Below are 16,080 nucleotides of genomic sequence, written 5' to 3'. Positions count from 1 at the left end.
ACAACGAGGGTCTTGCCAAAGATCTTTTACCCATCCTCGTGATATGTAAGATATTGTAAATCTGTAATGAATAAAGTATTTCTGTATCTACTCATTTACTAAACGTGGTCGTTATGCCTCTGCTTATGTCGTAATCTAAGTGTAGGAAATCACACAGGTGGTCTTTGTTCATTGTCTCTTTCCTCACTTCACCCTGGTACATGTGGACTTTAATGGTACGTTTTGACCATACCACCCATACCACACGCGCACAGCCGCACACCAGAGGTGGGTGTGATATATATTTTACCAAGACCAGGGACGGGTTTCCCACTAACAGTGCTGCTATTGTGATGTGCACCTAGAAGTCAACGGTTAAACAGCAGATGTGTTTTTCCTGTTTAAGGGCCAAGTTGGCCGTGTTCCAAGTTCCTGGCTATCTGAGGGTGTTCCAGGCAGACGCCGTGAGACAGAGCAGAGAAGGTATGTCTGGTCGTTAGGCCCTGCAGTATATCTACCCCTGCATCCCTACAGCAACGCTATGGGAACCGCGGACCTGCCGCCAACATAGCAACCAGTCCGTTTGAAGACTGCAGCCTGGAGTGACAGATGTGCGGTGAGAGCCTGTTCAGGTATCACACCTGGTGTGATCGCAGGTCTGACTGAGTCAGCGCGATAATAATAGTTACACCAGCCGGCTCATTATGTTGGAACTGAGCATGCCTAATCTTATCTTGTCAATATCAGTCGACCACACACACACACACACACACACACACACGCACACACATGTAGGATAGCCATAATGTAACAATGGGTGTAACATAATGGGTTTGGGCCTTTGTTAGGATACAGCAGGGGTTAACATCTAAGCTCTGGTATGGTCAGTGAAGCGATACAACAGTTAACAATTGACTGAAAGTGGACATTGACAAAGCGGCAGACACTAGAAGGGAAGGTCAAGCACTGCGTGGACACTCGATTGAGCGTACTAACCTCTCCATTGAGAGTGTGTCCTGTAGCATGATTGTGTTTATAGTGGAGAGAGAGAGAGAGAGAGAGAGAGAGAGAGAGAGAGAGAGAGAGAGAGAGAGAGAGAGACAGAGAGACAGAGAGAGAGAGAGAGAGGGAGCTGCTCGAGGCTATGTTGAGCGCGTGCGGTTCAGACATTCCAGTCCAGAGTTTGGACCGTGACCATAATCACAGGGCAGCCATGTCTGTACTACTACTATAGCCCTGGCTGTGTTTGTTTCTAAGACGGGCAGTCAAGAACAGGCGGGCACCATCGCGCCCTGTCCTCTCCACCCCTTTACACACCCCCTAACACACACACACACATGCTGACACCCCGCTCTTTTGTTCCTCTTCAGGCCTGGCTCGTGACTGCAAGTGTATTCCTGGAATCACTGAGTCTGTATGGGCAGACATCCTGTGTCCATAATTAACTTTTTTTGGGATTGGATTGGTCTGGATTCAATTTTTTTATATTCTTCACTCCTGGTATTTATGTTGTAACAATTTATGGAGCTTACTCTCTCTCTCTCTCTCTCTCTCTCTCTCTCTCTCTCTCTCTCTCTCTCTGCTCTGCACTCTGATGGCCTCTAGCTGGTCAGGTTCACTGCCCATCTCACTGTTAGTTAGTGTGCTTTGTAACCTGGGAAGGCCCAGTTAGAAGTGATTAGTCATTCTAATTCTGTGGTCATAGTTCTATTCTATTAGAGGTAGAACGTACATGGAATTGTATTACATTCCTTGAGAATGAAGAAAGTGATATTACAGAAATACTATAGAATCAGATGGAACTGAAGACAGACAGAGAAGGTGGTCAGATGATAAGGACATTGTGGAACCTGCTTCAGTAAACAACGGTTTTTATTTTCACTGATAAAATTACATCTTTGGATTTAAATTTTTGGCATTTAGCAGATGCCTTTATCCAAAGTGACTTATGACAAATACATTTGTCTAAGTAAGTGAAGTAAAATTACTTCTCAGTGAAACACTGTTGATCTTCAAAAACACTCCTTAAGATAATGTAAGATGTGTCTTTACCAAAACAAAACAAATACACCATGTAAAAATAACATACAAATTACAAACGGTCATGTCATACATGCGTAGTATTGCAGCAGGCACATCACGATTTCATTCACTGTAAACAAGTTGGTCTTTTAGAGCAAATTAAATTAGAATTAAATTATCGATCAAAATGTTACAAATCAAGAATCTCTGCCTTTTCTTCATATATATTATAAATCTTAAATGGTTTGCTACAAGATGGCACATCGCCTACATCAGTTTCTGTAGCAAACAGAGGGTCGTGATTGGAACATTACTGTCAAACTTGGTCCTAAAAAGTACACCAACATCACTAAGAGCTTTTCCCTATGGATAGGTGGAGCTCCCCGAACTGAATGTTCATGTGTCCAGTAGTGCATTCCATCTGTGTGGCCCTCACACATATTGTTGTTCGCCCTTACAGTAGCAGCACCATCGAGTTACTTCACGGGAGCAAAAGCCCTCCCTAATCAAGTCACACTCTCTATTCTTAACCATAACTTCCCTGAGATGGCGTTTCTTTTAGAACTGTGCAGGCTGCAAGTCTACTAAGTTGGTTATAGTGTTTCGCTTTAACCTATCAAGTGCATAGAAGAACACCTAAAACACACTACTACTCTATGTGCACTTAAAAGTCTAATGGAATCGATATAGAGTATAATAAATAATAAGGCACGTCATACACTAGGAGAACGCAAGTGAAAACCCTTTATGGAGACAAGCAGTGGAAGGCCGATAGGCTTGAGACTTCACACCCCCTGGGTTCCACGGAGCTGGTATCACAAGTCCTTCCCCAGGCTGTGGATCTCATCCAGGAAGAAGTCCATGTCCTCCTTGCTGACCTGAGGGCTGATGAGGATTTGTCTGAAGAAGTTGGCCTTGTCACCATGGGGCTGGTAGCCCACCATCATAGATCCCCTCTGCATCATACTCGCTTTGATCACTGGCGCCACCTGTGGGCAAGGAGGAGCACATACAGTATACTGACATGAAGGAGATGGAACTTCTCAGAAGGTGTCATCTGTGTCATCTGTACTGAGTTAGGCTCTCTGACATGAGGTAGCTAGCTGCCCCATGTTGGTTAAACACTGTAATAACCACTTCAGTTACACAAGTAAATCATTTCAGCAGTTGGAAAAACTACTGTGTCATAATGGGCGTAGGCTATCCATTTGTATGTGATGATTCACCATCAAATAGTATCAACTTCCAGTGTGTCGTCCAAAGCAGGACTTATTACCTCATTGAGAAATTGGGGAAAGGGATGTATATGAAGAGGTGTCAAAATGTCTTCTCACTTACCGCATGGACCTTTTGCCAGAATTCAGGGCTTTCTGGCATGTTCCGCAAACTTGGTGGAATGTACCAAAAGCAGACGTTTGTGTATTCAGGCTGCAGGTACAAAACCGAATTGGTAAATCACTCAAATGTGCATGTTATGCAATGGTTAGTTATAGGGAGTGACCTGGTTTATAGTTTGATAGTAATGCCAATAGTATATGTTTGCACATGTACTGTGGTTGCCAAGAATAGTTGTATAACAAATGTTACATTGAGTTTAAGAATTCTTACCTCCATCAAAAGACGGAAACCCTCTCTTTCCTTGATCTCCTCTACAAGATATCTAGAAAAAGTAAAGAATTGTAAGAAACAAATACATTTCACAGAGCCTGTGATTTCTGTAGAAGACAAGTTGATGTGTCTGCCTCAAAGCACACTGGCCTTGCTGTTCTCTGAGCCACCACTAGAGTGCACTGTCTACCAGACAGACAGACACCTCCCAGTCCGAAGTAATGTCAAGACTAATAAAGATAAAAACAGGTTATATGCCCACGAATGAAGCCCTGGGGGATATGGAGTATCAATCCAGGCTGAAAATAGGCCTTGCCATGTGGACTCTCTAACTTGGTGCTCCGCCCCCCCCGCAGACTTAATGTCTGATCCATAAAGGTGAGCAGTGCAGAGGGATTTACAGCTAAAGGCCACACAGAATAGCTCAGGTGCCATGACCTGCACTGTACATCCCGTATTTCCTAGCCAGTACCATAAATAGTCTGTTTCCTCTCCAAATATGCTGCTTACTAAAGCATCAAGTCACTCTAAAAGGTCTATAAGTCACACAGGTCTAACAAGTCACACAATTCGAACAAGTCTAACAAGTGTAACAAGTTTAGATTAAATTAGATTAGCTGCCCTTTGCCCCCCCTTGAGGCCCTGTTTAAAAGTAGGGCTTTGGGGAGGGCCAGGAAGATCATGGCTGACCCCGCACACCCAGGACACGGTCTCTTCGCCCCGCTCCCCTCAGGCAGGAGGGTGCGGTCCATAAATACTGTGAAGGTCCGACATACAAACAGCTTTTTCCCCACAGCCATCCGGCTCCTAAATGCCGCTGCCCCCCCCCCTGACCTGACCCCTATCTATCTATCTACCCTCCCTCCACCCCCACCCAGAGAGCTTTGCACTGTCTGGATATGAACACTTGAACACTTGAACACTTGATCTCTGCACTTTATATTTATATTAATTATGACTCTTGCACTTTGATGTTGGTTTGCACTGTCTTGTCCTGTCTTGCACCTGTCCTTCTGTAAACCGTGCTCCATGGTACCAAACCAAATTCCTAACATGTTTACATGTCATGGCAATAAAAGTCTTCTGATTCTGATTCTGATTCTGATTCAACTTTATTATTACTGAAATGTTACATGTTCTATGTTTCTGTGTCATGTCAGCTTGTCCATTGCTGTCTATGCTGAATGCTACATGTCTGTACTGTGTTTCTATATGTGTTACTGTGTTGTCTATATGTCTGTACTGTGTTTCTGTGTTGTCTATATGTCTGTACTGTGTTTCTGTGTGTTACTGTGGTGTCGTTACTGCTTGCACTTGTACTGTGTTGTTATTGTATGGGCTTATCCATTTTATCCATTTCCTTTTTTAATGACCTGTCTTGTATTTGATGACTTATTATTTCATGTACAGTATTACCTTTGCTATGTACGCTTTTACTGTGTGTTGTTATTGTATCTTTTTAGGAAGCCTTTTTATAACAAGCGAGGGACTATGGATGAAAATTTGCCTTCTGCCGAAATCTGGCGTAAATAAAATAAATAAATTAAATAAAATCCTCTGCAGGGCTTACTAATACTGGGATGCAAAAGGTGTTGTAGAGTAAATTTATGACCTTTGTCATCAAGGTCAGCAAGGTGCAGAATTACACAGCATTAAAAAGTTACGTTACTCTGATTAATAGAATGCGTAACATTTTAATAGAAACACAGTGTTGTGCCCAGTCATACTGCAAGCCACAGTGATACTAATCTCAGTGAAAGTCTATTTCTAGCTCCCGCCTCTGATATTTGAAGAGGGACAGTGACCACGGCAGATCAAGTGAAGAGGTGAGAGAGGGCAGAAGACAGAGCAGATGCGGTGTCCTTCCCATCACATATAGACAGTACATTGATCAGGGTAACGCATTACGAAGCACCTAAAACACACGCAATTCTAATAGTGCATATCCAAAACCATGAATTGGGAGATTTTGATGCCTTTTTGTCTTCAGTCAGATTGAACGAGTGCTTTCGTTCTCTTTCTATGAGATTTCAGTATCGTATTCAAAGATCTATAGTGGCACACACACGTGTACATGTGTACATGTCGTGTATGATACCGTTCCTCATTCCATTCCACACTCCGATTCCAATCTCTACCTCCATTGAGCTGCACCTAGCGTATAGACAAGGGCTAACAAGGTCTTGACTGTACATCATGTTCTGTGATACCGTAGAAGCGCAAGTCAAATATAGAGAGGTCGTACAGGTCGTACGTCGAGGCATGCCATGGCAGACTGACCTGGTCATGGCGAAGGCCCTGTCCACTCTCTCCTCCAGCCCACGTGTCCCCAGGGCTTTCCACATCAGCCAGAACTTGAAGGCATCAGGCTTGCGACCACACTGGATGACCTTATCCCCCGTGTCGTAGCTGACGTCATAGAACTTATCCTTCTGGAAGAGGTACGAGGCGCGGGCGGAGTGACACCTCTGAAGAAGATCCTGGGGGGAGGAAGAGAGAAACGTTCAAAGTGTCACGTTTCAAGGAAAGGAGGATCCAAAGAAGGATGAAACGAAAGAAGAACTGTTGTTGTTGTTGTTCGATGTCGATGCCATCAGGGGAGGCCGGCGGAGGTAGGAAACGGAGGCCGGCTCATTGTAATGCACGGAAGGGAATGAGGAACAAGACGTGTTCTTACGATACCATTCCTCACTCCAGGTCTATGCATCTTGCCATTCCTCCCTCCACCGGCCTCCATTGAACGCAATATCACATCAGGAAGTGCAACGTCGTTGCATAAGACAATGTATGTTACAGAGTACTGTATAATATACTGTCCTGGAAGATGAGCAGCTGGTAACTGCAGCTCAGGCAGACGTGTGTCTGGTTGCCTCTGAAATAACTGTGACCCTTTGGACACTTGGCTAACCAGTTCACCCCTACTGAGAGGGGTCGGTAACCTGAGACCTGAAGCGTAATTGCACACTCTGACATTAGGTCTGACTTCAGTTGCGGTGGAACGCTAACCCCCCGATGCCCCCCCCACCCTCTTTCTCTCATTCTGCACCCCCCCCCCCCCCCTATTTAATTATCAGATGACATTTTCATAGATAGTGGCTTACGTAATAGTCAGTGGCTTCAAATGTGTAGAGATGGTCTTTGGTCTTTTTCTAACCATAGAGAAATATCAGTTTCTGTTTTTAGGTTCTCATTATCATCAATTCACTGGGGATGGATCCATTCAATGTTGAAAACGTGATTGTGTTTCTTTGATAAGATTGTGCTTGGCTTACCGTTTTGTCCCTAACCATGAAGGCACAGCACTGTTGACCTGTCATCAGCATCTTATGAGGGTTCCATGCCACAGAGTTGGCCCTAAATCACAAACAAGACCATGAGAGAGTGATCAGGACCGTTGTATTATAACCAAAGTTGAGTGAATGGATGTAGCTAGTGGCTACATGTGTGGAGAGCAGAGACTCACCTGTGGATACCCTGGAGAAGGTGTCGGTGTTTCTTGGACAACAGAGCCCCTCCTCCCCAGCACGCCTGAAGGAAGGAAGGTGACCAGGGAACAGTTAGACAGAGGGTGGATGAGAGGATGAATGAACAACTAAATAGTTTAATACATGACTATCAATGGATGAATGGATGAATGAACTACAGTAAATGAATGAATGAATGAATGAACGAATAAATGTGTGAGTGATTGAGTGAGTGAATGAATTAATGAATGAATGAAGCAATCAATCAATCAATCAATCAATGAAGTATTAATGTACAAAGTACAATAAACAAATAAATTGCCACGTCCACTTACATCCACGTGAAACCACAGATTATGTCTCTCACAGATGTCTGCGATTTCCTCCAACGGGTCAAAGGCCCCCAGCACGGTGGTCCCAGCTGTGGAGCTAACCATGAAGGGGAGCGCCCCCTGTGAACACAAGAACATCAGGTCATGACTGGGGGGGCCAAAGCATTGTGTCACTCTAATGGAGCTAGATAATCTCATTTCTAATTCAATTTCTATGGAATCACTCCAGTACAAGGACAAGCCAGGCCACCCACGGCAACCTTCCCTAGATTCTGACATCCTCGTTCCATCCCCCTCACCTCATCTTCGGCTCTCTTCACTTGTTTCTCCAACTCTGCAGGAATCATCTTCCCTCTGGGACGACACGAGACGACAGGAGAACAGAGAAGTGCCACAACAGTATTAGGAAGTGTCAGGTGTCAGATTGGTGTCGCTGCTTTGTCGGGCCTGCATCGTGCATTGTACATTGTGGACACTCAAGACTACGTGTGATGTCGAAGGAAACCTGCATACCTTTTGTCGGTTGGGATCACGTAAACATTCTTGGTGCCAATTCCCAGGAACGCGGCTGCTTTGGCAACAGAGTAATGGCACTGAAACAACCAATGACAAACAGTGAATCATACTACAAGGTAAGCCACGGGATGAACAGTACTACAGTACTACAGGAAGTCTAGAGCTTATTACAGTGTCAGCTCTAACAAAGACACTCTGAGTCACACTCATACCCTATGACGGATTGTTATGAAATGAATGTTAGCATTAAAAGCAATGGCATCATCATCTGGTTTGATTTGCCTTCTTGGAAAAACCTGGCTGTTTTCTGTTTCCTGCTGTGCGAATACCCAGGTGTACCAGTTCAACTGGTATTGAAATTGGCCCTTTGTGAAAAGTCACAATGTTCCTCAGGCCTAAAATACTCTGATCTGATCCAGGTCAGAAAAATGATAGGTGTTGGCCTCATTAAGATAGCAACAGACAAGCTTGATTACCCTCAAAACAACCCGTTATGCTTTATATGTATGTGTGTGTGGTCTGATTGGCCTAGAGACATGCCATGAACTGATAAGTAACCCCTGATTGGCCAAGGCCCTGTGTGCTTACCTCCTGTGAGGCGAACATGACCAGCCTGGGCATGGCGGACAGGCCCAACTCTTTGACGTCAGGGCAGCGCTGATATCTGGCCATGTTGACAGCATACATGTTGGACACAGAGCCACCTGAGAAAAAGAAAAAAACACAACATAATCAATCATGTCCAAGCAGCTTTGCCTGGATGTTGGGGGTACTGTTAGGAGTACAGTATAGACCTGTCTGAAAATGTACCACAAGATGAATGTGTTAGTTTGTCATCTAAATACATCAAGAATGTGATTTCAATATAATTGTAAACATACACATACAGTACCTTGCAGCAAAATGACATTTGCAACACGATATCAATACAGTAAATGCATTGCAACGCGTTTGAATGAGTAGGTTTCCAGTAGGACTGCTACAGTAACATCTCTACGCACTTGAACAGAATCGAAACAAAAACGTAGGATGACATGTTCGACATACCTGGGCTGAAGATGCCGTCCCCTCCTTCCTCCCAGCCAATGATCTCCATCATCTTCTTCAGTACGACATTCTCTGTCAGTACAAACACCGGAGCCATCTCGTATGTGTACCTGAAGAACAACACCGCCACAATATGACATTCTATTCTACAGGATGGGAAAGCCTGACACATATCTAAATGTTTTAATATTAATTTCAGTCATTTAGCAGATGCTCTTATTCAGATCATAATCATCGCAAGAAATACGACACTAGAGTGACTGTATAAAGTGTACATTTTTAGATGTTGAAATAAACACACAAATCAAATGATAGGGCAGGGTTTGTTACTCACACACTGGGGTTGAGGGCCTCTGTGACGAAACGGCCCACCAGTGAGTAAGGGTCCAAACCAGCATAGAGCTGGTTGAAGAAACGAGGGTGACCTGCAGATACAGAACCACAGTGTTAAAGATAGTCATAAATGATCCTTTGATAGAAATGAGTATGGTGCATCACATAGAAATACAGCAGAATGATCATGATCAATGATTATTCTATATCATTCTATATCTATGTTGCATTGGTGCATGATCAGTACTGCATCCCCTCTCAAGGATGGAACACCTCTAGTACTCTAGAACTATTTCTGGTGTACATATAAATTGATACTTGAAACCAGGAGTGTGCCAGCTCTGTATAATCCTGTCACTGTTTCTGTTTCTATTTCAGGTCTGGCTGTTTGGGCTGGCTGGGTCAGGGAGTGCAGAGTAGAGCAGCTCAGGTGTCATGGGATGGGCTGGGCTGGGCTGGGCTGGGCTGGGCTGGGCTGGGCTGGGCTGGGTTAGCGGTGGCTGGGATGGGCTGGGTTAGCGGTGGCTGGGATGGGAGTTTGGGAGTTTGGAATATGAAGATTAAGGGTTTGGTTGGGTTTAGAATGGGGGTCAGTGGAGTCCTACCTGTCTTGACACTGTATCGGATGGCATCCCGGCAGCGCTGCAGAACCTGAGAGTCAGCCTCGGCCCCTTCTCTGAGCTCCAGGTCCAATAGCTCCTTCAGCTCCTCCGGGGCCCGCCACTCACACACCTGGTCATGAGACAACACCAAACAATGCCGATGGGGACGGTTTGAGGGAGAACCGTGCACATAGATCATATTGCATAGGTGAATCATGTTTTACATTGTTTTATACAATAGTTAGTTCCGACCAAGTAATTTGATTGGACAAGAGGCATTCCATGAGTGCTGATATACAGTATAACAGCACTGGGACTTTTAACTATATGTATCACTGGTCAAATGACCGTTAATACAAAGTAGCTAGCCTGCAGATGTTTGTGTTCAGGTTACTAGGCAACAGTCCAGTTGCAGAACTATTTTTTGTTGACGGAGGAAAAATAAATGATTAAATAAACAAACAAATCATAATCTGTTGTTGCTTATTACTGTTAACTAATAAATTGCGCTGTAGAACTGTTCTACTGTTCTCGGCCTACGGCCTCGTACCTACGACCGAATCACAGCCGTGCTGATATTCAGTATAACAGCACTCCCTCTCGTGTGATATTGTTTAATTATAGTTTAAGTTTTATCAAGGGTTGGATGTTAGAATCAGATGGGTGTCACACATTAGAAAAGTGGACATGGTGAGCTTCCACGCGATAAAATGGAAAAACTCTTTAAGCATCTGGAAAAGGGCTATATACTGTAAATCCAATTGATTGTAATATATTGTTATTATCTACCTTTTCGTTGACGTCAGTGGCCTTCATCACACCCTCCTCAATGATGATGGACATGGCCTCCCTCAGGAATCTCTCTGCAGCCTGGGGGTCCAGCGTGGGCCCGTTCAGGACCACACCGTCCACCAGCACTGGTGGGCTCTTCCCCGGATGCTCCAGCTCCACATGGCTCTGGTCTTCACTGGAGGCCTCTAATGAACAGTTTAGATTCAAGAGAGTTCACGGGTCAATAATTTGTACTTTGTTCTTCATTGTACTGTTCCTTCTCAGTGTTGGGAAGTAGTTATTTTAGATGTAGCTCCACTGTTAGTTCAACTACATTTTGCTGTAGCTTGGTGGTAGTTGAACTAAATTCAAATCTTAGTAGTGTTCTCACTACTCACCAACATTTCTATTTTTTTTAAAATTATTATTATTGTTATTATTCTTTTTATTTTTTTTAATGATTATTGTTATTATTATTATTATTTGCGGTGGGGGGGGCTGCCCCTTTGCCTTGCCAGGGAAAAGCTCGTTTGATCGTTCAATCTTTCAATCGTTCAATCTTTCAAATTCAAAAATAGCTTCTATAGTTGACCCAAATTGAAGAAACAATGTTGCCTATATTCGGGTGTTTAAATACTATACCTCCAAAGAGCGACACTATGCCTTGCCGGTTGGCCTCGCTGTCCATGGTTCTTTGAGGTGGGCAATGGCTATTACCTGTTACCTGTTCGCTCACTGACTATTCTAAAGGCTTTGTGACAGAGATAAAGGGTTCCAAAGAAAGGAACTCGAGAATCATGGCATTGGGGGGGTAGGCAGAGCAAATTGGATGAAAGCGTCCACTTTTAAATAAAGATAGACGTTTAATTTTTAGAAATTACTACTTTTACATTATTGGCCTATGTACAGTACATCATTTCTTATCATTTCTTTAGTTGGTTCTGCGGGAATATGTTAATTGTGAATACTAATTAATGTTTTAGAAAAAAAGCAATTTTAAAAAGTCATGACAGTTTCATTGCACGCAATGCTAGAAGCCTATTAGCCCACCTGTCCACACGCATTCGTGTTGTACTCACTCTTCCAATGCAATTCTCAATTTACTAATGCCAATCCATTCATAATATTAATGTAAAAACATGTGTTTTTGCATACATACCGTTAACCATCGTCGGTGCCATTGTTAATTTATGAAAGTGTAAACTGGTTTCAGAAGTCCGTTCTTCAAAATAGAAAATCCAATGTCTGAAGGTGCAGAAGAATGTCTCATTTATACATCAAGAGTTTCTTAAGAATAATGACGTCACCTCCGCGGGATTGGTAAAGCCTGTAGCCTGGCACCTCGCCGACGCGTCATGGAAGAACACCGGCCGTCCACAGTACAAAAACCACTACATGAATCACAAGTTACACATGTCCGCCTGTCACTTATGTCCTAGAGTTAAATAATGGAAATTTCCGTCTGGTTCCGTTCCAGGACCCTCTCAATGGTACCTGAAGAAGAGCAGGTAGTGGTGTTTGGACATTAACAGTTGTCAAGGGTCCTGGTATCAGTTATATGGGGACCTCATGTGGCAGGTAAAAAGACTACACACACACACACACACACACACACACACACACGCACACACACACACGCACACACACACGCACACACACACACACACACACACACACACACACATGCACACACACACACACACGCACACACACACACACACACACACACACACACACACACATGCACACACACACACGCACACACACACACACACACACACACATACACACACACACACACACACACACACACACACACACAGAGAGAGAGAGAGAGAGAGAGAGAGAGAGAGAGAGAGAGAGAGAGAGAGAGAGAGAGAGAGAGAGAGAGTGAGAGAGAGACATTTCATAAGGTTTACTCTTTTCCTCTATGAAATGAATGAAGGCTATATTTTCCTTTAATGGGTAATCGTTATACAGCTGGTAGTCTGTCCTATGTGACTAGCTCACTTGCCCCCCTCTACCAGCCCTAGTTTTGGATATAGCTTGCTGTTCATTATTCTGATGATAAATCATAGCTAGATCTAACCTCTTCATATATATATATATATATATATATATATATATATATATACATACTGTATACTATACTATGCAGGATATACGTATAGGCTACTGATAAGCAGATCATCACATTGGCAAATGCATCATCTATGCCCATAGATGTATTCATTATCCTATCTTAAGAAAACAAATGTAACACTCTCGGGACTCTCTAGGGATTTACAGGCAAGTCAAATGAAGAACTACAGATCCATGGAAGCACATCAGTTCTTCACCCGTGGCTGGGTGGATGCAACACAAACCCTCTGCTGACAGAAGCCTAAGAATTTGACTCTCTTACACTTGTGTAATGTGACGTAACAATACAACTTGAAACTTGAAACAGTATCAATCACAATGCCACATATCCAATTCTTTGAGAAGAAAATAAATGCCCTTCCTATTTGGTGAAAAAGTAAGTAATCGTATTCTAGTTGATTCTAGACTGGGAGAACGTTGTTCCCATGTTGGGGCACTCCTTTTTAAGTTCGAGGCATCTGTCCGCCTTGGCTACACAAGTATGGCAGCAACCACCATCGCCTGTGTCTGGAATAGACTCTGTACCAAAAAGGTTGAGGCAGACATGGTGAAGGACATTAAGTTCTACACAAAGCAAAAAGAAAGAGGGGAGTCAGAAAAAGGTGGAGGGTAGTTTCGAAGGCAAAAGAAGAACTGGAGAACTGCCCATTGGTCTCAGCACTGAAGTGTCCCACAGTTTACCATTTTCATCCTCCTTTCATCCTTTCATCCTCACGGATGACCTGACCTCTCTGCGGATGATCTCGATCTATCTATTTATCTATTCATTCATCTATTCATCTAACCAACCATCTTTAACTTTATCCGTTACCATAATAAGAGTATCTCACTTTCTAACTTTACTACAGAGCAAATATCGTCCAAACCATCTTTAAACTTTTTTCTACTAGCAAAATAAGACTTTGCAAGACAACAATGTTTCTTCTGTATCTTATTTTCTAGTTTTACATAGAAATGCACTTGAAATTAGACTGCATTAACATAAAACTAGAGTCATTTCAATGTAGTTCATTATTTAAAAGTTTCTATGGAATTTTACAGAACTCTGCAATGTGTTAATCATCAACATGTATGAGTTCATTATCATTCAGTTTATTATATTGAAATAGAGTTAAGAAGTGATAGATTTATCACGTCAATGGATGCAAAAAGAAAAAGAAAAAATCTTCCATCTTCTAGCATGATGACTGCCAATGGCCCCAGGCCTGAGCATGGATTATTTTTCCTGCTATGACTGGTGGATAGATGATTCACTTACTTAGTCAAATGTATGTGTTGTAAGTCGCTTTGGATAAAGGCGTCTGCTAAATGCCAAAAATGTAAATGTGCCAGAAAAAAAAAAACTCCCTAAGAAAACACATGCAGGAATATGTTCTCACTAACCAATGTACCTATAATAGTGTTTTTTGTAAAAAAAATAAATAAAAATAATAATACATTTAAAAAGAGAGAGAGAGAGAGAGAGAGAGTTTTAAAAATATATATATAAAACCCAGCAACATCATCGTGGTAAGTCAACTTTTAAATAATAAAGGTAGTCTACTAACAATTATTAGCTAAATATACTTTTCTTATGTATAGAAATATGATATTTGAATCAAAACTATTCCCAGTAGAATCCTTACTTTACTAAAGAATCGCTCAAGTTACAGAAATAGTGTGGAAATGAATAGCATCAACATTAGATACTACATAGATATTATTAGATATTAGATATATTAGACATTTAACAACAATTTAGTCAAAGAAATTATTAAAAAGAAGTTTAACCCACATACATTTTTGGTCACAAATAAATGTATGTGATCTCTTAACAAGGTCTTTCACAGATGCTATCCTTGTAATATTTCTAAATATTTATTTGAAGGACTCAAAGTGATCAATAATTAGGGATCAAAATGATGTTTTATTGACAAGACAGACGCAGACAAAACAGGCGCTTGGGAGAAAGTTCGGGATAAACCATTTCTCAAAGAATAATTCTTGTGTGCATTCACAATTATACCTGGTTCTACTTAAGATTTAGCATTGCATGGTCTGGTCTTTTGCTTATGGGAGGCATTAAAATCAGCCTTTCATTAGAACACCATAACAGGTTTTGGGTTTCGAATCAACAATGAGCTATTTACATACATTTCTTGCAGGATCACAAGTCACATGCAGACACGAGACTTGACTCACTATGCACAACAAGTGTCAACGCGCGCCCAAAATTCATGTTTCACGTAAGGTGTCATAGGGGGAAAAAACTTTTTTTTAAGCCTGTTTTCGTCGCTAACAGAGCTAACTCACTGTAGCTATGGTAACATCATCACCATAGAAACCAGCCAGGCTGTGCTAGCTAGCCTAGTTAGCTTCTCAACACTTGGCTAGAACAGTTTGGGGAAAAAGGTTTGATCTGACAGACTTTAATGGTCAGTCTTACCTGTAACTGCCTCCATCGTTAACACCGTCGTGTAGTATAACAGTTTAAAACGTTCAAAGTAACATAAACATATAAAAGTATATGAATATAGAATTGAACTGAAGTCCTTTATGTTGTGTGTCTTTAATCCCCGCGGTGAAACTGTCATATCGGCTCGCGCTGGCTCTGCGCAAAGCCCGCCAAAGCAGCCTGTAAACAGGGTTGCCAGATGGGATTGACATATTCCTGCCTAACCACAGCGTAAAAACCACTAAATCCATAAACATTTCAAAAAGCCCAAAACCTTAGATTATCAGAAAAACTCTAATTACTATTGGGCAGGTGACCAATTGCTCCCCCCCCCCCCCCCCCCAGCCCAGTGTGATCAAAAGTAGCCCCATTACATGGTAACCCACCCCACCTGGCAACCTTGGTCTCGCGGTCTATCGCGAGATTGTGTTACTGTAGGGCAGACCTGTTACAGACCCTTGTACTTTCCTGACGTAAAAAAGAAAAAGCTAGCTAGCTATACACAATTACGTTACCCTGAGGTACTTTTACTAGAGCTCCCAGTACGACATTCAGCTCTAAGTCAATACAACCCAACTTGTGTCCTAAATAAGTTTATTAAAGCTGCTAGCAGATGTGGTCAAATTAAGCTAGCTAGCCCATAATTGATGATTGTCGTAAGAGAATATAGGTCCTGATTCAAAAATTCCCGTTATGAACGTCTCTATATAACCGCGCGCTCCTCGCGCTCGGTGGAGCGGGTAGAACGTGACTTGACGCAACGCTAGGTGGAGCCATATAAATCATATAAGGACTGTTGCTAAGAATCTCCCTGTCCTCACAGTCTACAG

At 42.5% G+C, this 16,080-nt stretch overlaps 1 protein-coding gene across 1 annotated transcript; it reads right to left on the bottom strand.

Moving 5' to 3' along the window:
- Nucleotides 1–2,816: 2,816 nt before the first annotated feature.
- On the bottom strand, nt 2,817–11,362 carry csad (cysteine sulfinic acid decarboxylase; the record flags this gene model as incomplete). The annotated part of the gene is made up of 15 exons (XM_080541021.1): nt 2,817–2,990; nt 3,340–3,429; nt 3,610–3,661; nt 5,890–6,089; nt 6,882–6,963; nt 7,073–7,137; nt 7,409–7,525; nt 7,705–7,759; nt 7,919–7,998; nt 8,510–8,625; nt 8,969–9,078; nt 9,303–9,393; nt 9,907–10,033; nt 10,693–10,880; nt 11,317–11,362. 15 exons carry the CDS (start codon nt 11,360–11,362, stop codon nt 2,817–2,819), a joined length of 1,593 nt encoding a protein of 530 aa, XP_080397147.1.
- Between the last annotated feature and the right edge of the window lie 4,718 nt (nt 11,363–16,080).

This window comes from Nansenia antarctica (assembly GCF_963989245.1).
Source record: "Nansenia antarctica genome assembly, chromosome: 10".
In the NCBI taxonomy this organism is placed as follows: Eukaryota; Metazoa; Chordata; class Actinopteri; order Argentiniformes; family Microstomatidae; genus Nansenia; species Nansenia antarctica.
Note: the sequence above shows the minus strand (reverse complement) of the source record. Positions and strands in the feature narration are given on the sequence as shown.